The sequence below is a fragment of the Canis lupus genome, chromosome 18 (genome assembly GCF_048164855.1).
Source record: "Canis lupus baileyi chromosome 18, mCanLup2.hap1, whole genome shotgun sequence".
NCBI lineage: Eukaryota > Metazoa > Chordata > Mammalia > Carnivora > Canidae > Canis > Canis lupus.
The window spans coordinates 53502781-53515420 of NC_132855.1; the positions used below are offsets into that span (position 1 = coordinate 53502781).

A 12640-nucleotide genomic window follows, 5' to 3' on the forward strand; every position below is an offset into this window, starting at 1 on the left:
GTGCTGCCCGGAGCAAGCGCACTACAGGTTCCGTGGCGCCTTGCGCGCGAGTAGAGCCGGGCCAGGCCGGGGCGGGGCGGGGCCGGGCGGGGTGGGGCGGGAGAGGCCGGGGCTGGCTGGCCGGCCGGCGGGCGGGCGGGAGGAGGAAGGGGGTGGGAGCGGAGGCGATGGAGGGGAGGAGTGGGGGAATGGGGGAGGGAAGGGGAAGGGAGGCGGGAGGCGGGGCCGAGCTGGAGCCGGAGCCGGAGTCTGAGCCGGCGGTTGCAGCGGAGGCGGTGATGTCGGTGCAGGTCGTGTCAGCAGCGGCTGCCGCGAAGGTGCCTGAGGTGGAGCTGAAGGACCTGTGCCCCTCCGAGGCGGAGCCGCAACTGGGACTGAGCACGGCGGCTGTGAGCGCCATGGCCCCCCCGGCAGGCGGCGGGGACCCTGAGGCTCCAGCTCCCGCCGCGGAGCGGCCCCCGGCCCCTGGCCCGGGCTCTGGGCCCGCCGCCGCTCTCAGCCCTGCCGCCGGGAAAGTGCCTCAGGCGTCGGCCATGAAGCGGAGCGACCCTCATCACCAGCACCAGCGGCACCGCGACGGCGGCGAGGCCCTGGTTAGCCCCGACGGCACCGTCACCGAGGCGCCGCGCACAGTCAAGAAGGTATTGGGGCCGGCGTGCCTCTGGCGGAGAGAGGGAGGAGGGGGGGACCCGCAGATCCTCGCGGCAGGGCAGCACCAGCCTCCACGCCCTCTCTCCCGGTCGCACTCGCCTGGAGAGCCCTTTCCCCTTCAAATCCACTCTCTCAGAGATGCCCCCACCTGCCCGCCGCGCTGGGGAGCGAAGACTCCAGGTGGCACGGCCGTACTTCGCTATGAATAACATGGAGGTAGCGCTCTCGCTACTACTTGGAATAGGCTGGGGAGGAGAGGCGCCTCATACTACCGTTCGCCCCCACATCCAGCACACTTCCCCGTGTTACATTCCAGACTGTTAAGGGAGAGACCCCGCGATGGTCTAGAAAATCCTTATCGCTTATGAGAGTTCACCCAGCAATGAGGGTGGAAACATCTTTCCTTTTGGAGGACGAGTAAGCAGTAGTTAACCTCGCGTTGAAATACTCAGTCCTCTGGTTTCTGTACAGATGATGATGACTTTCTGCCTTTCTGTGGCCAGCCGCTTCCATAGAGCAGTACTGATGCCGTGCCCTTCATTCCAGATACTGCAGTATCCTTGCATCTCCTCTGAATGTGGAAGGGTAATGGAGAGAGTCTCTTCGCTCTTTTCTTCTGCCTAGTAGTTGGCCACCAGGATTATTAGACTGTGTGTGAAGAGAATGATTGTTTCACTGGTTCCTTTATGATCTGGAAGTGTTAGTTAGGAAGAAGTGCTTCTGCTCTGGGGAAAGGCAGTCATTGCGAGGCTGTCTGTCTCAGCCGACAGCTTCTTTCAGACGTAGTTTTGAAGAGCAGGTAGTCTCAACACGGAGAAGGAAGCCTGGATGTATGATACTCCAGTGTTCCCCTTACAGTGGCCGTCCGCGGTGTTTCTCTCCTCTCACACTGGGGAAAAAAAGGGGGGGGGGCAACTATTGAAAAAGAGATATGGGTCATATAAAAAGGGATTTATGGCTCTAATTTCCAAGGCGTAGTATGAACACAGTGATTTGTGGTTTTTGTTTTTTATGTTGTGAATGATTTTTCATTGCTTTGTCTGAACAGCAGTAAAGTGATGTGAAGCCTGCAATGGTTTCCCTGTGTAAGACTCTGCTGAGTTGGAACCCCGGATCCAGCCCAACTTTTGTTGTAATAGTCTCATGATTAAGGTGGAAAGCAGATAACCCTTTCATTCTAATTCCCTAGATGTAGGGGATAGATGATGTCAGACGCAAGACTGAAGGAATTTGTTTAATTATAAATTGCTTTAGAATACTGTCCATTTTGTATGCAGTATGAAACTCCTCTGGGAGGGAATTATAATACAGGAGGCAGCCCAGGTCCTCGGGTTGATAGTACCTAGATATGTGTCCTGAAATCTGAAACATTTCTGAATGGTTGAGTTGCTTTATAACTTTGGCCAAATCTTTTTTGTGTGATTAGGGATCTTTTTGTGTAAATCTGTAATTTGATGAGATCTCTTGAGGGTAATGACGTTTAACAAATTACTTTTAGGGTATTGGTTTATAATCAGGCAGACTGGGTTTCAATACTAGTATGCTTACTAACTAGCTTTTGGGTAATTTCTAAATTCCCTGAATTTTCATTTCCTCTTGTATAAAATGAGAATACTAATATGATTGAGGATTAGAAATATTTGTAAAGGGCTTTAGCATTGAACTTGGCACATATACTAGGGACTTAGGGGATGATAGCTATTATTATTAAGGATTTTATTTTATTCCTCCTCCCATCATGTTTTAAGTGCATGTCCTCATAATCTCCCCTGAAAGGCATGCCCAACTCAATAGATTCTTTATAGAGAAGTTGAAAAATCACAGGCCAGCATATCAGTCTGTTTTTCCTAAATCTAGACATGCTTTTTGACCATTTTCCTTGTTGAACCACCTTCTTCCTGTTTTTCCAGCATCAAAATGTAGGTTCCATGATTCTAGATTTACTCAGCAGCCTCAAGGCTATGGAAGACAGGGCTGAGCTTGTCTTACAATGTTAATTGCAACCAAAAAACAACTTTTGCTGGAAGTTAAGCAAATGAACCTCCAGGCGAGGATACAGCTGTATGACACAACTAAAAGACATTGCTGAGCTCCTTTTTGGGGACAGATTTTTTAACTTTCTCAATATTGAATTGACTGAATTAAAATAAGTGCAGGGGACTGCTGTTCTTTCTGCAAGTTGAAAGTCACCTCACCAAGTGTGATAGTGTGACATTTTGATTTGTTGAGTCTTTCTTGATTCTTAGATTGTTTATGTAAATAATCATTACGACCTCGATGCCCTTCTGCTTTTACTGTAGGGAGGGACGGGGGGTATCAGGACTTGAAATAGCTACCTTTGGCTATGTAATTGGTGACTGCTTGCTTTTATTCTGTAACTCTCACCTGCAAGCTTACTTATCTTGTCACATTTTTTGTTGATGGTTTCCCTTACTCTATTCATGTATTTGTCATCAGTTTTCTTGGTTTTATTACTCTGCTTAGCCACACAAGGGAAATAAACTTTCTATAAGAGCCAGAATTCCCAAGTGCAGTAGTTAATAAGAATGAATATAAGGTACGCAGGTTACTTAGTCACATCTTATCTTTGGCTCCTGCCTCCATCATGTAACTTGTGGTGCTGTGGGGATCAGGTCCTGTCATTGTGGCTATCATATATTTGTATTAATGTCTTTCTTCATAAGCTCATGTCAGGTGAACCCAATGAACCAAAAATCTCTGTAAGAAGTGATTTGTGGAATAGGAAGATAAATTCCAAGTGAATGGAGTACTAATAGTTGAGAGGATTTCTTCCTTGTGTTCTTAAAAATGGGGCAATAAGAGTATCATAGCCCAGCAGGGAAAACAAAGCAGGAGAGTATTTATTTTAGGAAAATGAAAACTTTTCGATGGTAAGGCTGCAAGCCCAAGAGCTGTAGCTTGTGTGTGCCTACATCACGATTGGTAATGACCATGATCAAGCAGTCTTTTTTTTTTTTTTTTTCTTTTTGGCAAACGTATCCACTTTACACTGGATTTGTTTCTGTCAGCAGAGAATGAGTTGAGCCATGTTAGTTCTTTCTTGTCCTGAATTCTTTAAGCTCTTGATTTGGTTAATTATAGATTACTAAAATGGAACCTTTTGGTTATACGCATGGGAATGTGGGAACAGTATGACTCCTTTTGCTAGTTAGGAAAGTACAGCCTTACAAAATGTTCAGTAAGGCAGTTGGCAGATTGATCCAAATATGATTTACCATTCATTGGCCTTTTATATTCCAGGAATTATTATAGGCATTTTTCTAATCCTGACAACACAGGGAAATATAGGTGACAGTATCTCCATTTTACAGATAAAGCAAGGAAGTCCTCGAGAGATAAAGTGCCTTGCTCAAGGTTGTACATCTAGCAAGTTGTAGGGGTAGGACTCAAATCTGTTTTAAACCTTTGCCTGTTTCCAAAGCCCATGTCCTTTTTATTATACCACACTGATTCTTTTTAAATTTTTAGATGTTGGATTCTGGTCTTCTCCCAGAAGTCTTTCAGAATACCTAGTGAACGAGACACCTGGGTGGCTCAGCGGTTGAGCGTCTGCCTTTGGCTAGGGACGAGATCCCAGGTCCAGAGATTGAGTTTGACATGGGGCTCCCTGTGAGGAGCCTGCTTCTCCCTCTGTCTGTGTCTCTGCCTCTCTCTGTATGTCTCAAATAAATAAATAAATAAATAAATAAATAAATAAAATCTTTAAAAAACCCTAAAAACAAAGAATACTTAGTGAACTCTAAGGCATTCCTGTCTGGCCTAAGGTTTAGGTTGCTCCAAAGCCAAAGTCAGGGTTCTAGGAATAGGACAGGAAAAAAAAGTACAAATGTAGAACCTCAAAAAATTGTAAAATTATAAGGAAGAAGAGTATCTTATATATAAAAAAGTGTTCTGTGATCAATGATGCATTTTCATGTTAATAATTTATTGATAAATTTATCCTTTTTTCCCTCAAATATATCCTTATTTTTGTTTTTTCATTATTATTTTTCAAAAAGATTTTATTTATTCATGAGAGAAACAGAGAAAGAGACAGACATAGGCAGAGAGAGAAGCAGGCTCCCTGTAAGGAGCCCGATGTGGGAACTTGATCCCAGGACCCCGGGATTACTCCCTGAGCAGAAGGCTCAACTGCTTAGTCACCCAGGTGACCATATATCCTTATTTTTAAAGTTGTAAATAAATCTTCAGTACATAAGAATATGCTCTTCCTTTCTGTCCAGCTACCAGTTTTTTAAGTCCCACATTCTTAATGAATGAGTCTCTAATTAAGCTTTTTGAAAATTATAAGGAGAAGCATACTATTATGTGTTCCAACTACATACCAGGCACTGTATTAGAGCCTTAAATATACTGTTTTATTTAATCCTTGTACAAGCTCTCAGAGATAAGGTAGTATTATCTTTGTTTTATTGAGGAGACAGAGTTGAAGAGATTAAGGAATTTGCCTCAAGGTTATACATTCATTCAGTAATGTGATGAAGCTAACAGAACTCTATAATCTGTTTGACTCCAAAGCCGAGCCTCTCTTTTTAGTTGAAGTTTCATTTCTCTGTTCCAAAGCTCAGATTGAACTTTTTTTTTTAAAGGATTTACTTATTTATTCATGAGAGACACACAGAGAGAGGCAGAGACACAGGCAGAGAGGGAGAAGTAGGCTTCCATGGGGAGCCCAACACGGAACTCGATCCCAGGACCCCAGGATTATGACCTGAGCCAAAGGCAGATGCTCAACCACTGAACCACCCAGATGCCCCTCAGATTGAACCTTTTAAATCTTACTTAATTTGGACATATTTTGTAGATATTTTTGTTATTTCACTAACCGGCAACTTCTTTTTATTTATTGAGTTTGTTTAATAGTCTTACCATATATTGAACATATATGAGTTTTCTGAGAAAGTAGCCCTTATTTTGTATTAGTATAATTTGTGAATTCTATTCTCCTTGGGCCTGGGAAAGAGTGAACATTAGGAGGTGTTTTGGGAGGTTGCTCAGAGCTGAATTTGCAGTTGTGTATTTGATGTCTTGTCCAGTAATGGAAGAAATGGATAATCTGTGAAGGGAGAATGAGTTTCTTTATTATAGAAAGTGTTTCTCTATCCTACAGTGAAGGGGGGGTGGCGCGGAAAGATTTATTGACAACTTTATTCAGACTCCTTGTCGAGTTGAGTTTATAAAGAATATGTAGTTTCTCTCATGGTAGCTTTTGTTTAAATAATTGAGAGAGAAGTATAACTGAGGTAGATGGGAGAACAATCCTGACAGTTGCCCCGATCCATCACCCAGCCAGCATGTTCAGGTGGTATGCACAATTAGAGGAGCTGAAATTCCATTTACCAAAGAAAGGGTAAGTAAGCTTGATCAGGTTTCTGTGGAATTTGTAGGAACTTTTTTTAGTCTGACCTCTGGCCCTGGAGTGAGAGCAGAGCAGAGCAGAGGAGAAAGTGGTAGATTGAAATTTCTTCTGTTGCAGTTCTGAGTTTAAAACTATTGATTGGGATCCCTGGGTGGCGCAGCGGTTTAGCGCCTGCCTTTGGCTCAGGGCCGATCCTGGAGACCCGGGATCGAATCCCACATTGGGCTCCCGGTGCATGGAGCCTGCTTTTCCCTCTGCCTGTGTCTCTGCCTCTCTCTCTCTCTCTCTCTCTCTCTCTGTGACTATCGTAAATAAATAAAAATTAAAAAAAAAATACATAAATAAAACTATTGATTAAGACACATGATTTGTATGATTTTCAGTCTCCTCTTCCCCAACTGTGTTCTACAACAATTCAGTTAGCCATTTTTCTTGGACACTGGACACTTGGACAGCATTAATAATAGCTAGTGATTTCCTTTTTTTTTTTCCACTGGTTGTCAAATGATCCTTTATTGAAATATTTTCCTTTGTAGTTAACTCGCTGGGCATTCCACTGCACCACCATTGATGTCATCCATGATGTCATGAGGGTGACGGCCATCAACATTGCAGCCCACAGACTGGGCAGTCCCCAGGATCTCTTTAATGGTTCCAGAAAGTTCTCTGGGTAAAGATCGGTGTCGCATCTGTCGGGCAATATTGACAATCTCATCAAAAGTGATATTTCCACTGTGCTTAATTTTTTTTTTTTTTTTTTTTTTTGCTTAATGTTTTTTCTGCTTCTTTCTGTCTCTTGGTGGTTCTTTGAGGGCTTTGATAATCAGGGCAGAGGCAGAAGGTACCACTTCAATCTGGGCTCCTCTGTTCTAAATGGTCAGTTTCACTGTAATCCTTAGACCCTTCCAATCACCGGTTGCCTTGGCGATGTCATCACTAACCTTTTTTGGAGACAGACCCAGTGAGCCGATCTTCGGGGCCAGGGCAGACGTGGCACCGACCTCACCACCGGTGCACCTCAGGTACATGACTTTGATCTCGTTGGGGTCGAACTTAGGCGGCATGGTGGAGGCAGCTGGTGTCAGATGAACCCGGATTTGGGACGACCGAAGACAGTTGCACCTTTGCCTCCTCCGAACCTAAAGCCAAAAGCAACTAGTGATTTCCTATTCTTTTCTTTAAGGTTCTATCAGTAGAAATGTATTTATTTGGGGCACCTGGTTTTTCTAAGCTCAGAGCCTGTTTTATTATTATAAACAGAGCTGATGGAATTTCTCTGACTATAAATCAGGGTTTTCCTTTAAAGCCTGGATACTGCAAAAAGGAATACTGGATATTGAGGCTAAAACTGACTTCATCTTCTTTATCTCTTGCAGTGCTCAATGTGAACCCTTTTGATCACTCTACCAGCTTTGGTACTGTTGACTACCTTTTCTTTGAAACTCTTCTCTTGGCTTCAGTTACAACTCCTCACTTACGGCTGCCATTTACTGAACACTGACTCTCTGCCAGACAGTTATCTCATCTCATTTCATCCTCATAATGACTTTATCAGATGAATATTATTCTTTTTATTTTACAGATGAGAAAATATAGGCACAAAGAGAATAATTAACTTGCTCAAGGCTTTGCCAGTCTGTGATGCCTTTGGGGTTAGTGAGATGAAACACTGTCCATAGCAACAGTGGGAGGCTTTGCCACACTGCCAGTCCCCGTAAAATCGGCTTAAGCTCCTGCACCTAGGCTACTGTGAAGACCACTCTGCAACCTTTTGGATTTCAGAATCTACCCTCCTCAGAGAGAAGGCCTAAGCCACCATGCCTCATATCTCTGTTTACCTCATTTACTATCTGACGTCCAGTTATCCATTATCTTCTAATGCTGGTTACTTTACCAGTCTCCTCATCCTCTCAGCTGATCCAGTTCCCTCATTTTTTTTTTTACCATGTCCTCTACAACTTCCCCCTTCATTCTCAGTAAATCCCCATGTAGCATCAGCCTCAAGCAGCAAGATCAAGTTACAGGAGCAACAGTTGGGGAGCTGTTAGTGTATCACCTGGTATTCAGAACTATAATGGTGTAACCCAAGCCCCAGCATCTCCTTAACATTAGCAAACACATCTTTGCCAACCCCATTCTGTGTATGATTTTGGTGCTGTTTTTTAGCTCTGTGGCCCTGAAGCAAGTTTTCCACTCTGAGAGCTGAACCATGGAACTGAGATTTACTAGAGAAAATCAGAAAACCAGGCAGAATGATGTCACTGAATTCATAATTGTCAACCTTATGTGCATAATTAGCATCGCCTAACAATATTATACATTTCTCTACTAAGTTCACTTTCCTACTCACTGCAAATGATTGTTTCATACTATTTCTAATCTCTCATATGTTCTTTTTGAACCAGTGATATGCCTTATATTTTAGTATAAAAACAGAAGCCACCAAAAGGGAATTCCTTCATCTCTATACTTACCAAATCAACAAACATACCTGCATCGGGGGCTCATCTTTTTCTCCTTCTCTCCTGTTAAGATAGAGGAAACATCCTTCATTCTACCAGAGACCTGTCTCTCTATAGGTGCTCTAATCACATTCTCCTGTCTTCTTAAAAGAACTTCTTCCTTTGATTGTTTCCTCTTTCTACTAAAGCCTTTCCTATAGTATCCCAACTTGTAATCGCTCCCATTTTGAAAACCCTATCCTCTAACCCCCATATCTTTCCTCTCTGTTTCTGTCCTGTCTTTCCACTCCCTTTAACAGCTAAACTTTAAAGGAGTTTTCAACACACACTATTTACATTTCTTCTTCCTACAAACTCTAACCCACTCCCACCTTAATGCTCTGACCAGAACAAAATCCTCTTGCTAACGTTGCTAATGTCCCATCAGTTTGGGAAGCACAGTGGTCTGTTTTTTCAGCCCTCATCAAGACCCCCTTGGTAGCATTTGACAACAGCTTCTTACCCAGACACTTCCCTCTCTTTCTTCCATGACACTGCTCTTCACTAGTTTTCCTCTTATTTTTCTGGCTTATCCTTCTCAGTTTCTTTTGTTGGCTCTTTCTCCTTGATCCTGAGCTGTCTGCTGTTTCCATTGTGTGCTCTCCCTAAGTCATCCACACCATTCCTGTGCCTTTAAGTGTCATCTACATCCCAGCAACTCCCCAGATTTTTCTTTAGCTAAGACCACTCTTCCAAATGCCAATCCTATACGTGTACCCAACTACTTACTTGCAGTTGGACTTCAAAATTAACATGTCCAAAATGGATATTCTGTCTAATCCTCAAAATATATTCTTGTTTTCTTTGTATCAGTTAAATGGTGTTTACATTATTTCTTTCCTTGAAAAAAAAAATATTTTATTTATTTATTTAGAGAGAGCACAAGTGGCAGGAAGGGCAGAGGAGGAGAGAGAGAGAATCTCCAGCAGACTCCCTGCTGAGCCCAGAATCCAATGCTGGGCTTGATCCCATGACCCTGAGAGCAGGGCCTAAACCGAAATCAAGAGTTGGAGGCTTAACTGACTGCACCACCCAGGCACTCCTAAAAAAAATAAAAAATTTATAGATTTTATTTATTTATTTATTCAGAGGGAGAAGGATCCTGGGATAGAGGGAGTAGCAGGCTCCATGCAGGGACCCTGATGTGGGACTCGATCCTGGGACTCCATGATCAGGCCTTGGGCTGAAGGTGGCGCTAAACCACTGAGCCACCCGGGCTGCCCCCCCAAAATTGTTTTTAATTGCCTAAGAAATACCTGAATATTTTCTTATAAAATAATTCAGTTTAATAAAGCAGAAGTCCTTCCTTGGTCCTCAGCCAGTGTCATTGCCCTCTCTACAGGTGACTTCTTCCCCCCCAACCCCACAGGTGACTTATGCCATCCATCATTTTTTTTTTTTTTTTAAGATTTTATTTATTTATTCATGAGAGACACAGAGAGAGAGGCAGAGACATAGACAGAGGGAGAAGCAGATTCCTCACAGGGAGCCTGATGTGAGACCCGATCCCCCAACTTGGGATCAAGGCTTTTGAGCTGAAGGCTCAACCGCTGAGCCACCCAGGCGTCCCTCAATTTATCTTTCTTTTTTCTTTTTTTTTTTTTTTTTATTTTTTTATTTTTTTTTTTTCTTTTTTATTTTTTTTCCTGACTTTATATTCATACTTGCACATGGAGAAATTAGTAGTTTTATAATAACTTCTACATTAATAAAACCATACTATATATTTGCAGATTTTTTTTCTCACTTGGAGCTCCTTCCATATCAATATGTGTAGATCTTAAGTCTTTTTGACACTGAATTGATTTTCAAAGTCCATACTATTATTTATTATTCTTCTGTTGATGCATATTTAATTTTTTTCTACAGCACTTTATAGACAATGCTGTAGTAACTACCTGTATGCATATTTGTGTGTGTGTGTGTGTGTGTGTGTGTGTGTGTTCATGCATGTATAAGTGTTTCTCTAGGATAGATAACCTAAAAGCAGAATTCTGGAGTTGAAAGATATTCACTTTTTAAACTTAATACATAATACATGTTGCCATCAAAAATGTAGTACCATTTTACACATTAACTAACTATAAACAAAACTACCCTTTTCACCACACCTTTACCAACCACAAGATGTTTTTACGTCCTTTATGAGGAAAATCATTTATTGCTGTTTTTATTAGTGTTTTTCCTACTTAACAATATTTATTGAGTGACGACTGTGTGCCAAGTGCTAGGGATACAGCAGTGAACAAAATAGATGAAGATCTATGCCCTCCTACTGACTTATGTTTTTTTGTGTTAGCTTGTAGGAATTCTTTACTATTCTGGATGTTAATTTTTTGTGTATATGTTGCAAATATTTTTCTATTTTATTTTTTATTGACTTGTGACTTTATGATTTTAAAAGTTTTTAGGTAGTCAGATTGGGCAATGTTTTCCTTCATGACCTGAACATTTTGTGTCTTAGAATGGCCTTTTCTCCCCCAGGTTTATAAACAAATTATTATGTATAATAATAATAATATATATATATATACATATATATATGTTTTAAGGATTTTTATTTATTTGAAAGAGAGAGCACAAGCCAGAGGGAGAGGCAAAGGGAAAGGGAGAAGCAGACTCTCCAACGAGCAGGGAGCCTGATGGCGGGGCTCAATCCTAGGATCCTGAGATCACAACCCAAGCTGAAGGCAGCTGCTTAACTGACTGACTCACCCAGGCACCCCTTTATATTTCTTCAGCTGTTTTTGGTTGTGTTTGTTATATTTTGCTTCCTCAGTCCATTTGGAATGGACTGGAATTCATTTTTGTTCATAATGTGAGGTACGGACTATTTATGATATAAGGTAGCTCTATATCGGGAAGCCCAGGTGGCTCAGTGGTTTGGTGCCGCCTTCAGCCCAGGGTGGGATCCTGGAGACCCGGGATCGAGTCCCATGTCAGGCTCCCTGCATGGAGCCTGCTTCTCCCTCTGCCTGTGTTTCTGCCTCTCTCTCTCTGTCTCTCATGAATAAATAAAATCTTAAAAAAAAAAAAAAAAGATAGCTCTATTTGTCCCTAAATAAAATTTAATTTTTACTTTTTCAGGTTGTTTTCTATTTCTTTTTCTTTAATCTGTCCTTCTTCACTGTTTCTTATTTCTTTTAGCTAGATATAATTTTTGATTGAAGACTATTTAATTCAAGAATGACACTTAAAATTGCCATCCTCAGGATGCCTGGGTGGTTCAGTGGTTAAGCATCTGACTTTGCCCCAGGGCATGATCCTAGAGTTCCTGGATCGAGTCCCACATCGGGCTCCCTGCATGGAGCCTGCTTCTCCCTCTGCCTGTGTCTCTGCCTCTCTCTCTCTCTCTCTCTCTCTTTTTCTCTGTGTCTCTCATGAATAAATAAATAAAAATTTTTAAAAAATGAGTTATTCATAGAAGTACTTGCTATTGTAGAAAATTTTTTTTAAAGATTTTATTTATTAAAAAAAAAGATTTTATTTATTTAATTCATGAGAGAGAAAGGCAGAAAGTTGGGTGACTCTGCTTTGGGAGACAGAAATGGAATAGGAATTTTTATTACGTTCATGTCTATTGTTTCTGTAAGGGAGAAAAGATGGTCTAATGCTATTTCCTTTTTAGGGCCTTTGCTGGACTGTATTCTAGAAATAAGGAAACAATTTACTATTTCTGGATACTTCTTTAATAATCTCCTCTAATGTATTGTGGACTTCTTTAGTGCAAAAACCTTTTATGTACTGTGTGCTAAACACTGCTAGGTGGTAGGACTATTAAATTGGTGAAATATTCTTGTTCTCCAGGAGAGGGTGGGGAATGCAGATATGACAATAAATAAATACAGTCTGGTTTGATATGAGCAATACTGGAAGCAGTAATTGTTGCAGTTTGGAGAGGTCGGTACTGAAATTGAGGTGTATCACCTTAGGAAAAATAGTTGCCTACCCAAGGGATTTCACAGTGTAGCAGGACCTTTATGAAATTTCCATGTTCCAGCTTTACAAGTTCTGAAATTCACATTTTTAGTACATTTAGTCATTCACCTCTTAGGACTGGCTCATACAAAGCAAACTTGTATATAAAACAAAATGGTAACTTCCAGCT

The 12640-nt window shown here is 41.7% G+C and overlaps 1 protein-coding gene and 1 pseudogene across 2 annotated transcripts in view; one reads left to right on the forward strand and one right to left on the reverse strand.

Moving 5' to 3' along the window:
• The first annotated feature begins 209 nt into the window (after positions 1–209).
• Positions 210–12640, forward strand: part of AHCYL2 (adenosylhomocysteinase like 2) — a 163193-nt gene continuing 150762 nt past the window's right edge. The window contains exon 1 of one of the 2 annotated variants that reach the window (XM_072784525.1): positions 210–641. In XM_072784525.1, the coding sequence (XP_072640626.1) occupies positions 279–641 (363 nt within the window). In that variant the 5' untranslated portion in view covers positions 210–278. The remainder of the gene's footprint in view (positions 642–12640) is intronic. The other variant, XM_072784526.1, reaches the window with a different exon arrangement.
• LOC140609242 (large ribosomal subunit protein uL11-like) lies at positions 6526–7191 on the reverse strand (annotated as a pseudogene).